Consider the following 15,675-nt stretch of genomic DNA (forward strand, 5'->3'; position numbering starts at 1 on the left):
ATTTTTGGGTGGAAACTGAAACTGATTTTTTTTTTCTAATAAAGCTAGCTGGCTTTACTTGGATTTTATTGAATGATTTCCGGGGCGATATTATCAACAAAACTTCATTTTTTGACATAAAATTTGATGGGAGTGATAATGTTAATCGAGAGAATTTAGGGAGAGGGATATATGTATATTTGATATAAGATAAATTAAAATTAGGTAAGAGAAGAGTGAAATGGGAATGATTGCATATTATCATATATATGCAAATTACATTAAATATATTTTAAATATGTATGTATTTGATATAATTTATTTTGATACAAAGAGAAGTAACAAGCGAAATAGGAGACACAAGGGAGGTGAGCAAAATTAATTATTTTCTTCATTTAAAATTATTCAACGTGTTGCATTTTTCGAAAGTTATTTTGATCAATTTTTAAAGTTAAATTAGATCACATTAATTAGATATTGTAAATAAAAAAAATTAAATATTCTAAAACTATATAAAAAGTACTATAAATTGCAATTTTTGCATATTAATACGATGAAAAATTACATCATAAAACGTTAGTCAAAATTTTTATAATTTGACTCTAAAAATAGAAATCATGACAAATAATTTCGGATGGAGGGTATATAAGTAGAGGTGTATCTAGAGGGAGTGTCATGAGTTCACATGAACCTAAACCCATGTTTAAAGTAGGGAAAATGCACAAGTACCCCCTCAACCTATGCTCGAAATTCCAGAGACACACTTATACTATACTAAGGTCCTATTACCCCGTGAACTTATTTTATAAGTAATTTTCTACCCCTTTTTAGCCTACGTGGCACTAGTTTGAAAAAAAAAAGTCAACCATCGTTGGGCCCACGAGATAGTGTCACGTAGGCTAAAAAGGGGTAAAAAATTATTAATAAAATAAGTTCAGAGGGGTAATAGGACCTTAGTATAGTATAAGTGTGTCTCTGAAATTTCGGACATAGGTTGAGGGGTACTTGGGCATTATCCCTTTAAAGTATTATATAATAATACAATGATGATTGGGTGCACTTATCTTTTTGAGTAACACCTCTCCAAATGGTTACCAGTTACATTTTTGACGTTTCAACTAATTTGTTTTTTCCTTTAATCTTTCAAAAAATTTAATGTTTTTTTTTATATAATTAAATCAAATGTGTATACTAAAATGTAAAATTAGTAGTACTATGTATTTTGGACCTATAATTTTTAAAAAATTTTGGACTTATAATTTTTAAAATTTTGTGATTCATATTAAGAACCTAAAAATCAAATCGATCAAATTTATATTTAAGACACATTATTTCGTAATTGTACGTCCATCTAGCCGAAATACTGAATACGCCTTTGGTTATATGCATTCCAAACATTTGAATCCACTACTTGAATACAATATATCTAAAACAATTACATATAATTTTAATTATAGTATGTATCTTGAGATTTTTGAAAATTTAGACGTATCGAACAATCTAATACCTGATGATATACATAATATTACAAATTAGATTTTAATAAACTTCTAGTTAAGTGAAATTTAAATAAATTATTTTTCAATTTACGTGATATTCTAGTGTTCAATATAAAAATTTTAAATTACATGTATGCTATTTTTTAATTGTGATATGAATGTAAGCTTCGAGTTACATGTTTCTCTCCTGAAAATTCAAGGGATAATAGTATATAATAGCAAACTAATAACCTAAAATAAATAGAGTAGCTAAGGTTTGATTTAATTGTGCTCCATAGCAAACGTTTGCCAAAATTTGCCAGTCATCTCTCTCTGAAAAATCTCGCCCGCCACTCTCCCATTCTCGCTCCAATCTCTCGCTCGCTTCCTCACTTTTTATACAACACAAGTGTATAAAAATTGTTTCTATTTGTATAAAGCAGAAAAAATTAGATAAATACATATATTTTTGTTCCCCTTCTCCCCTCTTCCAGATCTCGCTCGCAACCCTTGCCTTTCTCACTTATACAAACAGAAGCGAAATGTATAAATTGTATTTTTGTATAAAGCGTGAGAAAATTGTATATACACATGCAAGTTCATATATTTTCGTCCTATACACTTATAATTATACAATAAAAATACTCCCCTGCCCAGTTTCTTTTGTCTTTCTCTCTTTCTCGTTTTATACAAATTCAAATTGTATCTAATTTCTCTCTTTCTTGTTTCATGCAATTCGATTCAATTGTATATTTCTTGTCCAAGTCTTTTTTATCTTTCTCTTTCTCATTTCATACAAATTCAAATTGTATATAATCGTTCTATACACTTATAATCATACAATTCGTTTATTCAATTCTCTGTCTAAGTGTCTTTCTTTTTCTCGTTTTATACACTTTATTTTATACAATTCACTTCAACTGTGTATATATATATAGCGAATTAGATAGTTTCTATGTTTGCTTCGGAACATAATTATACAAATTTTATTATAACATACAAGTATAAATTTTTTATTTGTTATATGTAAAAGTTTTTTTCTTTCTTACGGAATAGTTTAAGATATACTTTTATTTTTAATTAAAAAATTTAAGTTTCTCCATTTAATAATAGAATAAAAAAAATCTATTTAAAATGTCATTTCAAAAATAAGGCTAGACATATACAAGAATTCAAACTTAAAGAATGTAAAAAGAAATGAGAAACCCCGCATTTCAATAGTCTGTGACCAGTTTCAGAAAATTAGATTACTGCCAAACAAAAGAGTTTTAACTTTTATATATCCTGACATAAAACTTTTTATTTATTTAATATATAGCGTAATTTAATTTGATATGAAATTTAAAAAAGAAAAGAATATTTTTGAAAATTTATAATTTTAAATATATTATTATTAATTTGAAAAGGGAAAAAGAATAATATATTTTTAAACTATCGTAATTGGTATGTAAATATTTTCTTTCATATTGTTGAATATTGGTGTTCCTTCTGTAAAAGAACTAGAGCATATATGACCTTCACTCTATGGAAGACTAAATATGAACACGTGGCACAATTTTATCCGTCGATTAGATATTTAATAAACATCGAGTCGGTAGATGAGATTATGACACGTGTATTCTGTTATGATAAAACTTATTATGGCTACTTTTTAAAATGGAAAATTGTATATAATAGCAAACTATTAATACAAATTAAATGCTATAAATATACTTTGATTTAGTTGTACCCTATAGTAAACTATAGTTATTTTCGCCACTCTCCCTGGTGCAATCACGCTCGCCACTCTCGTTTGGTGGCAGTCTCGCTCACCTCTCTCACTCTTTATACAAACACAAATGTATAAAATGTGTTCGTGTTTGTATAAAGCGAGAGAAAATTGTATAAATACATACATTTTCGTTCCTCTCTCTCCCCTCTCCCAGATCTCGCCTACTCTCCCGAATCTCGCTTGCCACTCTCACCTCTTCGCTTATAAAAACATAAATGAAATGTATAAATTTTGTTTCTGTTTGTGTAATGCGAGAGAAAATTGTATATATACATGCAAATATATATATTTTTCTCCTATACACTTGTAATTATACAATATAAATACTCCCTTGCCCAGTTTCTTTTGTCTTTCTCTCTTTCTCGTTTTATACATACACATATTATACATACACATATTATACAATTGTTCTCTTGTATACAACTGCTTTCTTTTGTATATGAGTGAATTATAGAACTGCTTTCTTTGTATAAGTATAGTGAATTATACAACTGCTTCTTTTTGTATATGTATAACGAAACATGCATATTTATATTTGCTATGCAGCGCAATTATACAAACTTTACTATACCATACACATATAAATTTTGTATTTATTATATGTGAAAGTTGCTCTTTTAAAATAGATATAACCGAAAAGTATTGTGATATATCTTGGATCAAATGATTAACATATTGGGCTTTTATTTATGGATAAACTGAATTATTACTTGGATTCAAACAAAAATTAGTGTGGGCTTATGTGTGGAGAATAGAATGTAAGGTCCGTTTTTTGTAATACAAATATGCAAACATTCATTGTTTTATTTAGTATAAATTTTGGAAATTACATATTATTATAAAGGGAAAATTGTATATAATAGCAAACTAATAATCTAAAATAAATGAAATAGCTAGGGTTTAATTTAATTGTGCTCCATAGCAAACATTAGCTAAAATTTGCCAGCGTCTCTCTCCCAAAAATCTCGCTCGCCACTCTCCATTCTCGCTCGCCTCTCTCGCTTTATACACAGAAGTGTATAATTCTGTTTCTGTTTTGTATAAAGCGAGAGAAAATTGTATATACACATGAAAAAATGTATATCTTCGTGTTATACACTTAATTATACAATTTACAAACATTTTACTTCAAATATTGTACAGAAAAAGGCCAACGAATTATACAATTGCGGTGAAATACAATTTTCTCTAGCTTTATACAACAGAAGTGTATATATTGTGTTTATGTTTTTGTTATATTGGGTTTCTGTTTTTGTATAAAGTGAGAAAAATATATATCTTCTTGATATACACTTATAATTATGCAATGTACATATATTTTAATTCGATTCAACTGTATGCAAAGCAAATTGTACAATTGCAGCGAAAAAGGCCAGCAAATTATACAATTTAGGCCAGCGAATTATACAATTGTATATGTATAGCGAATTATACAGTTTTATGTTTGCTATAGAGAACAATTATGCAAAATTTGCTATAGCATACAAATATGAATTTTTTGTTTGCTATCTGTGAAAGTTGCCCTATTATAAAAGACAAATTACTTAACTATACTTTTTTACATACCTTCATATACGTTTATCCTTACTTATTTTAAATTTTTCAAAAAAAAATTATTTCCCCCAATTAATAAAATCTGTAAGATACATAAATATTATTTACCTTTTTTATAGTCAATATACCCACGTTTTTCATTACAAAGTGCAATCCTTTTTTTCAGCCAACACACACGTTTCCCATCACAAGTACCGTCTTCAATTCTATTCCTAAAATCTCTCCACATCTTTAGCAGTTAAAAAATTCAAATCCATTTGATTTTCAGTAGGAGTCTCTCTCAGTTTTTTCAATTTCAAAGTTTTTAATAAGTAAGAATTTTAGTCTCCATTGTTGTCTTCTTCGTGTTTTTTACTAATACTCATGGAATTTGATACATCGCATAGCGTTGGTGTTTCTCATACTAATGTTAATCGTACATATGATTTTGATGATGAAATGTGGGCCGAAAATAGATCCAAGTGATTGCATAATCCATAAGCGATGAAGGGCAAGAGTGTTGTCAAACCAAAGTAAAAGATTGGAGAAACCCCCAAAAAAGGAGAAGAAAAGTGACATGTTGTTTTTTCTCCTCCCTTTTTTGGGTTTCTCCAACTTTTTTCTTTGGCTTGACAACACTCTTGTTCTTCATTGCTAATGGATCATGCAATCGTTTGGATCTGTTTTCGACCCATATTTCATCATCAGAATCATATATACGATTAACATTAGTATGAGAATACCAACACTATGTGATGTATCAGATTCCATGTGTATCAGTAAAAAGCACAATGGAGACTAAAATTCTTACCTATTAAAAACTTTGAAATCGAAAAACTTGAGAGAGATTCCTACTGAAAATCAAATGGATTTGAATTTTGTAACTGCTAAAGATGTCGAAAGATTTTAGGAATAAAATTGAAGAGGGTAATTGGTGAAAAATGAAGGAAAAATTGTATAAAATAGCAAACTAATAACCTAAATTAAATGGAATAGCTAGGGTTTGATTTAATTGTGCTCCATAGCAAACATTATCTAAAAATTTGCCAGCGTCTCTCTCCTAGGAATCTCGCTCGCCACTCTCCATTCTCGCTCGCCTCTCTCGCTTTATACACAGAAGTGTATAATTCTATTTCTGTTTTGTATAAAGCGAGAGAAAATTGTATATACACATGCAAAAATGTATATCTTCGTGTTATACACTTAATTATACAATTTACAAACATTTTACTTCAAAAATTGCAGAGAAAAAGGCCAACGAATTATACAATTGAGAATTATACAATTGCAGTGAAATACAATTTTCTCTAGCTTTATACATAGAAGTGTATATATTGTGTTTCTGTTTTTGTATAAAGCGAGAAAAACATATATCTTCTTGCTATACACTTATAATTATGCAATATACATACATTTTAATTCGATTCAACTATATGCAAAGCAAATTATACAATTGCAGCGAAATAGGCCAGCGAATTATACAATTTAGGCCAGCGAATTATACACTTGTATATGTATAGCGAATTATACAGTTTTTATGTTTGCTATGGAGCGCAATTATGCAAAGTTTGCTATATTATACAAATATGATTTTTTTGTTTGATATATGTGAAAATTGCCCAAAAATGAATGCACCTTGTAATAAAAAACGGAGATATTGACCATAAAAAAGGTGAAATTTTTTTATGTATCTTACAAATTTATTAATTAAGAAAAAAAGGGATTTTTGAAAATTTTAAAAAAATTTATGTAGTTAAATAATTTATCCTTTTATTTATTGATTTTAGAATTAAATCATAGTCACAATGATCAAATTTTGAATTTCAAAAAAGAAATTCTAAAATTTGATGTGGCTATTTTTGAAAAATACAACCGAAAAGTATCAACTTAAATAAATGTGACATATTTTGGGCCGAAGAGTTACATATTAGGCTTACTATCTAAAGGAAATATTTTTGAAAAAAAGATACAAACTGGAGATGTAATCAGGATCCTTTTGTTAATGTTTCTCAAATTATTATTTATAGTTATATATATGTTAAAAGGAAAAGGCATGTGAGATATGATTAATTCGTCTATTTGATCGATAAATATATCATATATTGCTACTAGAAATAGGAGAGGAGTTAGTGAGATATGGAAGAGATGAGAAAGATATAATTGATTTTTGTATCTCGTCGAAAATTATATATATAGGATCGATAATTGTATCATGAATACAATTGATTTGTATCAATGAGTACAATTGTACCAAATACTAGTGTATTCAATTTGTTGAGCAAATCAATTGTATCAAGTATATAAATGAATCAGTGGATACAATTGTATGAACAAATACAATTCGTGATAAGTTGTACTTGTATTCATTGGTTGTCTTGTATATTATATTTATGTGTTTACCATATATATTTGTATCATTGATTCACCGTTTATATTGTATCGTTAATTGCTATATATGTATTTATATCATTGATTGTTCGAAAAGAAAGGGAGAGTAACAGGAGAGTAAATACATATCACATGTTTATTTTCTTAAATAATTTTTCATTATTTATACTGCAAGCTTACTTGGATTCTAACAAGAATTAGTGTTGGGTTTGTCCGTGGACTGTTGAGAAAATACATAAGGTATGAAATTTTCCCTTTCTTTATAAAACTTTGGACTATAAGAGAATAAAATAAAAAAACGATTTGTGCGTAAGAGTTACCTCCTTTCCAAAATATTTGGTAATTTTGTTTTTGTTTTTCTCTAAGCCAAGCTCAAGATTAAAATTGAAATATAAAATAAGGGGAACATTTTAAAACAAAAATATTCCGTTTCTAGAAGTTTACAAAAACAATGATGATATAATTACGTGAGAGAAGAAACTATAATAATGTTAGCCAGATAGAATAATAAAAGTGGAACAACTTGAACCAATATATTATAGTTGAAATAACATGTTAGATTCACAAATTTAAAAAACTCAAAAAATTAACTCTATTTATTTCTAGAATATGTTTGTAAACTTCTAGAAAGTCAAAAGAACTTATTATTATTGCATTAATGTTCGACATGTTAAGTAGAGGAGAAAGCAATTAATTTTCAACCCCAGATTGACCACAAAATTGTATGTCAATTGTCAGCAAAGAAAAATAAAAATACAAAGACGTGAATGTAGTGAATTTTGAGTGTTGTAATAAAAAAAAATTGATGAACTATTACAATGACAAGTTATATAATAATAATATAAATCACCGATTTGTTTATGCTTATTTAGGTCTTGATTAAAAATTTTAAACGGTAAAAAAATTCACCACGTTTGGTGGTTAACGTTGAAAATTCAATCTTTACTTAAAGTTCTATTTAAATGGATTTGTAAGCTTACTAAGAAAGATATGATCCTAGATAAAAGATATTCAAGATAAGACAAGGGTATCCAGTTATGTGATGAAAATATATGAAAGACGAGAAAAAATATTCAAGCATGTTAAAAGAGGATTTATAAAACCCTAGAGAGGAGCTATGAGAAGCTAATGCTAAAGGATCAAGGAGAAATAGAGATAAGCCGAAAAAGTATTGGAGTTCGATAAAGTGATCTAATACTAAAGGGTTGAAGGAGAGGTAGAGATAGACGGAAAAACTTTGGAGATTAGAGAGATGATCAGACAAGACATGGCATGCGAAAGCTTTAAGCCTTTAACTTATAAAAACATGACCATTGATAGGAGGATGTGAGAGTCTCAGTTTCCTAACAAATTAAAGAAGACCTCGTACCTAGGAGAATTGAATCATAAACTTTTATTTAAGAATAAAAAACTATTTATCATTTCACACACAACTCTGATCGGGTAGTATATTGTTGAGTTGAATCAATAATGTAATATTTTTATTACGTGTAGATTACAAAATTTCACATTGTAATATTTCGTGTGAGATTTAGTACTATATTCACATCATGAACATGTCAAGTAAAATTCAATTTCACTCTTCATCATTTCTTTCTAGAAATTGTAGTCAGCTTCTAGAAAGTCAATGCTAGGATTTTATATATGTTGATAAATTAATAAATATCTGGCAAAATCTGGAACATTTAAGGAGAATAAGCTTGAGTGGTGTTTAAGTATAATTAATTAATGTTATCTTCTATATTAGCTTATGATTATGTAGGTCTAAGCATTTATAATCCTTTTTTCACATTCTAAAATAGGGACAAAACACTTTGCTTAATTCAAGTTTCTGACAATTTCAATGATTAACATTATATTAATTGAAAATCTTTGAACAAAGTATTTTGAGATTAAAGTCTTTACCTCTGGAAGTTTGATAACTTGGATTTGTGTGATACTGACTTTATTCATGTGTAAAAGTTTTTACAATGACTAAAGTTTATGCATAAATGAAGATTATAGATTTTTGTTGAAGACTAATAAAGCCACAATTGCCTCGATCGAAATTAGATTCATTGATAATATTTTTCGATAAAATTTCGATTGATTGGAAAAAAAAGTAATTCCTATATTAAATAAATAAACTCAAGGTGTAAATAGAATCGATAATGTTTACAATGCCTCATTAGAATTAGTATAACAAGACTTATCTCTCGTTACTTATAATATTATTTTTTGAGGTTCATTTTTATTTATTAATAAATAATAAAATATTTGATAAAAGAAAATATAGTTTATTTTTTTAATTTTAAATACTTAACTTTCTAGACATACTTTTACTTTAATACCTACTACAATTACCACTTAAATTGACTGCAATTTACCTTACGGTCGAGATTAACTAAGTGATATAAATATTCAAAATTAGATCTACGTTTGAAAAAGTTTTAGAATATACGTAGATTTTATCTACTTATTATCGTTCATTGAAAATAGAGAAGATATTTTCGAAAGACCTTCAATTCAAGTACATCAAACTCAAGTAAGAAAAAAAGAAAATAATACAGAAAGCAGAATGGTTAAAAAGAAAAGCGATGTAAAATCTATAAGAAAGAAACAATAATAAAATTTTGTGATAACTTAAACTCAATAAACAACAATATAAGGCAAGAATTAATGACCTTCTATCGTAATATACAATCTTCAATCCTTCCTATCTAGAATCATGTCAGCATTAATATGAAGTTGCGTCATGTTTTATCTAATCATCTCTTCTCAATACTTTTTCAGATTATCTCTACTCTTCCGTGTAATTACAAAACCAATTAATTCTAAATTGAATTTTTAAAAGCTAATTTAATCTAAATTTATTTGTATTTAATTAATTAATTTGATCTGTCTAAATGCACACCTACTTTTAAATTTTATTGAACTTCAAATGTTTTTCTCAACCTCCACCAATTAAACCTCAAGAAGAAATCATAATTATGGCGGATTTTCAGTCATGATATTTTAAAATTTGATTGATGATTTGGCAACTAATTATCCTAGATCAATCATACACATATTAATATAAGCTGTATTAATAATAATGGATGTCTTTTTAGTATTATATTAGGTTATGACTATTGACTAGTAAGCTTTATATGTGACCTCTAACAAATGTCACCTGCTTAATGTTTTTTCTTTTGTTTTTTTCAAATTTGATGTTTGATGTAATATAATATACATTTGATTAAATTTGAATTCACAGTTATATAATTTTTTGTCAAGTAGCGATACTTTTAATTGAAATTTTCATATTCTATGCTAAAAATATATAAAATTTAATATTTAATTGTTAAACATTTTTGGGTGACGTTCGCACTCTAAAGGTGGAGCTGTAATATTACGTATGATTAAGTTTGAACAAATTTAATAATTTTTTATTTATTTAAAGAAATTCATTAAATTCAATTCATCTAAACGAGATGATTGGTAATAAATCTAGACTTTATAAACTTTAAATATGGGTTACGTTATTGATCGAAATGACTTGAATAAGACTGTAATTGGTCTGTTTTTGGGTATTACATCATCAAGTTGACAAAGAGTTGAATAAGATACTCTGATTCCTGCCTAGTGACACAATCCTAATTGAAAATTGAATAGACAACGACAAAAAGAGTTATTGAGGCCCATCATTATTTCTATAATCTATAATTTATTTTTTTAAAAAAGAAATTATTTGGTGTCTAAAGTTTCGCATTAAATATATCTCAATTAAATACTGTAAATAAAATTCATTTAGGAGATACAGTTTCTAACAAAATTTTCTTTATATCTAGAACTCAATCTCGAAAGTTCTAATTAAGAGTGAAATAGTTACACCATCCGAAGAAAAAAAGAAAAAGTTATAAATTTAACTTCAATCCACTCGTTTAATTTTCCATATTATGAACTTTAGATCAATATAATTAACCATCTTCAATGAAAAATCACAGCATTGATTGGAAATCTAAAGAAGAATTTCATGATTATGATAGTTATTACTTTACAATGGAAATTCATTCATCCTTCAACCCTATCTTATAAAGAAAGAAAAAGAAATCACATACGAAATAATTAATCCTAAGATAAGTTGTTTCATCAAATAAAATTGATAAAATAAATAATTTAAGGATTATGTAATACCTTTCATTAAACATAAATTAAAATTTTCATTCTGAAATTATTATATCTTATTCCTTATACCAAACGATTCTAGGAGTTAATACTGTATAGGAAACGATAATAATTTCGAAATTATTTTTTTCTCACGATTGAATTGATGATTATTTCATACGTCTTGCCAAACTATCCAAACCCAAACATTTGATCCGTGAGAAAAACCGACCCGACACATTTCATACCGCTTGAGGGACCTTCTTCCTCCTCTTCCCCGGCGCATTATCCGACGACGATGAAGAACATTCCGGCGACATTGATGACTTCTTCGACCTAACTCTAATGGGTTCCGGCTCACCGGAATTAACCCGCAGTGGAAAATTCAGCATTGCACGTGAACCCCTCATGCGAAACGCCGCTTTATCATAAGCAAACGCTGCGTCCTCCGCCGTCTCATACGTACCCAACCACACTCTTTGCCCATTTTTCGCCGGATCCCTAATTTCCGCCGCAAATTTTCCCCAAGGCCTCTGTCTCACACCTCGATAATGCCTCGCCGTCGGCAGCCTCTGCGGCGGCGCTGTCACAACAGATTGTGCTGGTGGTTCCACTCTCACTTCCGCCGCAGCCGCAAATTCCGCGAAATTCCAAATTTCAGGCTCCGATTTCACATTTGGAATAACAGGATCCGATCCATATCCAAAGCCATTATCATTAATCAAATCGGAGAGGAATTTATCAGTTGAACAATCAAAATCATTCGATAAATTGTCAGTCGAATAATCAAACTCATTAGAAAAAGTATTAGACTCAATACTATTGTTTCGGCTATAAGTTGAGATTGAATTATCTGAGCTTGTTAATGGATTTTCCCATTCCCAATCTTCAAGTAGTTGAAGCTTAATGGATTGAAGAAAGGCATAATCATTTTCAAAATCTATATTTTCAAACATATTTCTAATTGTTAATGATTTGATTTAAATTGTTCAGAGTAAAAATAGAAAAGAGAACAGATAGAAAACTGGGGAAGCTTAATTAGAACATTCTTAGTGAAAGGTTAAATGGAGTATTTATAAGAAAAATGGTTCATGCATGGAGCTAATTTTCATGATTTAATTAATATTTTTTTGAAGGAAAAATTTAGAAGTTGCTGCAGAGGAATTCAGCTTCCATGAACGTTCTTACATGAAGAAAATTTACACGACATTTGTATCACGTGATTTCCTTTTTACTTTTCTATTCATTTTATCAGTCAAATTTGAACTTAACACAATCATTAAGAAACTAATGATCCACTACAGTGGCGGAGTTAGGATTTTAATATAGAGCCGGCTCTATGCAATAAATAATAAGGCCTTCGTCTTAGGCTCCTAAATTTCAAGGGCCTCAAATTTTTCTCAAGAATAAATTATGTGTTAAAATTAATAAAAATTAGTTATTTATGAAAAAAAAAAGTATAATTTATTTAAAAATAAATTATTTTATCCACTTTAACATCTTTTGTACTTTTTTAAAAATGAGAATTAACAAAAAGTGTTACAAAGTGAATTACAATTTTTTTTATTTTTTTTTCAAATTTTAGTTTCAAGCATTACTCCTAGCATATTAAAATGAGGTTATATCAAGTCATCAGCTTTTTGAGTCAAATTCTATGATTCTAACTCTTCTCTTTATTTAATATTTATCAGCTTATTACTTGTATCATTGTGTTAACTATACATACAATAATTATCTCATTTAAAGATGTTTTTCAATGTTCAGTTGATAAAATCTTACTTAAAATTAGTAACTGAATAAATAATATTAAGTACTAATAATTTTCATCTTAATAGTATAATTATAATTCGATAGGTTGAGTTTCTGATTTTAATTACAGTCACTTTGACTTTTAGAATTCAAAGTTGAAAAGTCTATAATAAATCATTAGATTGATTGGATAAAAAAATTACACTAGTTAAAGTTTTAAATATATCTAAATCAAAACTATTAGATCTTGTAAAATTTGTAATTAACTCACCTGGTTTGGTCCTATTTGAAATCTATTATTTGTAGGTCCATCATCCATGTATAAGTTATACATATCTGCATAATATAATTACACAAATGTAACTAAATTTGAATAAGCTAATAAGTTATTATACACTAGGTCTCTCTTGCATGCCTAAAATAAAATTATATAAATTTATTTAAGATTATATGGTAACTAATGTATGGATACTCATTTATTAAGTGTGATTACATGATTAAAATGCATGTAAAAACATATGATATGTGTTCATGAATATATTTCATATAAACATTAAATGCAAGTAAGATATTTAAAAAAATATATATTTTACCTTTTTACTTCAGAGATACAAAAGCAGATAGTCAACTTAAACTAATCAACTTTTTAATTTTCTCCATTTATTTTATTTTTTTTGCCTACTTTTTTTCCTTATAAAATAATTTCTAAAAAAGTTACCACAAATTGGACACTCGACAAAAACTTTTCAAAGTTTTCAACTCCTATTTTATGGCAATTTACTTGTGATATTCACCTATAATGCTACTATGGTTGGTGGATAAAAAAAAGTCCCAAAATTATTATTTAACAAATCAGTACTGTCTTTGAAATCCGAAAAAAAAAATAATTAATTTGCTATGGTATTTACCCTTTAATTCTATATTCAAAAGTTACCGCTTAAAAATCTAAGAAATATCTTTACACTATCATTATATTTATATAATTTTTAACACGTTGCGTTCAAAATCTTGTATCTTCACATTCTTAGCCAGAAAAGCTAATACTAAGCTATCATTTGGTCATAGATTTTCAAATATTCTTGGCAAATATTTTTTGAGTGAAATTTGGATGAAATTTCATCATCTGTTTGGTCATACAATTTGGGAAATATATTTCACCTTTTTAGAAAAATATGATTTATACGCACAAGTTTTAAAAACTATCAAAACTAACTAAAAGTTTGTATTACAAGTCAATTGAATGTTCGTTACAACAATAACAAATAATGTCCATGACACTAAAACAATGTGGTAATTTAGAGTGAGTGCAACAAGAATTATTCCATGTATCGTGAAGCAGACAAAGTACGTGACTTTGTTACCTAAAGCCAATTTTTAATAATTTTCATCAACAATCATATCATTATTTAATATTCACTAAATATTTCATCACTATTTTGGTGTTCACGTAAAAAATGATGTAATACAACGCAAGCAACAACTAAAGAAGGTGTTTTTGTAAAAGATAAAAGATTGGGGTAAAATTTTAATTTTCAAAATATCCCAAATAATGAGATTTGACCCAAATACTAGAAAAAACTAGTATTTGAAAATTTGGGATATTTGCCAAAAATATTTATGGCAAATTGTATGGACAAACATTATTTGTCAAATTTTTCTCAAATATATTTATGGCCAAACGGGCCCTAGATTTGTCTTTTTTAATAAAAAATATTTATGTTAGTACTCCATATATTAAAAGTAAAAAAAGGATAAACTCGTAAGTCTACTCACATTATGTTTACTTTTATTTATATATTATATTAAAAATATATTTTATTTTTATTCGTCACTTTAAATATATTAGAAATCATATTTTTAATCATATTACTTGCTTATTCTCTGAATCATTTTCAAAGTTTATAAAATCAATTAATATAAATATAATAATAAACCATTTATACTATTAATAGTCATTTTTTAAAAGCGCGCAATATTCTAAGCGAACAAAAAAGAGTGAATAAGATGATATTTCTGTTTATTTCATTGGCAACTTCCATTCCCCATTTTTGTAATAAAATAAGAAGAGATGTTTATAGATATTAATGTCAAAGCTTACTTTTGATCCAATTAACATATTATTAATATAGGGTATCATTTATATTTTATCTATTGCACGTCCCAATTGAGGTTGGAGTCATAATCAAACATGACACTTGTATAATAGAATTAGTTAAGAAATTAATAAATTTAAATTTATATTATTAATATAGGGTATCATTTATATTTTATCTATTGCAAGTCCCAATTGAGGTCGGAGTCATAATCAAACATGACACTTGTATAATAGAATTAGTTAAGAAATTAATAAATTTAAATTTATATTATTAGTTATATTTTTTTTATATGATTATAAACATTTGATATTAACTAATATTGTATTTGAATATCAACATCAAGAGGTGGCTAAGGTTCAGCTATTCTACCCATTGAGCTCAATTAGTTTAGTGTACATATACTATAATAAAAATAACTTTTCACGATATTAAATATTAATATTAATAAAGAGTGTTAATATCTTTATTAGCATTAGTTAAGTGTTATTAATGTCGTTAAAGGCTTTATGAACATATATAAAGAATGACAATTACCGCTAAAAATACATATTTAACC

At 27.3% G+C, this 15,675-nt stretch overlaps 1 protein-coding gene across 1 annotated transcript; it reads right to left on the reverse strand.

Moving 5' to 3' along the window:
• Window positions 1–11,285: 11,285 nt before the first annotated feature.
• Window positions 11,286–12,360, reverse strand: ERF-A4 (ethylene response factor A.4). Its single transcript, XM_010327210.4, has one exon. It carries the CDS (start codon window positions 12,228–12,230, stop codon window positions 11,517–11,519), a length of 714 nt encoding a protein of 237 aa, XP_010325512.2. The 5' UTR covers window positions 12,231–12,360; the 3' UTR covers window positions 11,286–11,516.
• Between the last annotated feature and the right edge of the window lie 3,315 nt (window positions 12,361–15,675).

This window comes from Solanum lycopersicum, chromosome 8, assembly GCF_036512215.1.
Source record: "Solanum lycopersicum chromosome 8, SLM_r2.1".
Taxonomy (NCBI): domain Eukaryota; kingdom Viridiplantae; phylum Streptophyta; class Magnoliopsida; order Solanales; family Solanaceae; genus Solanum; species Solanum lycopersicum.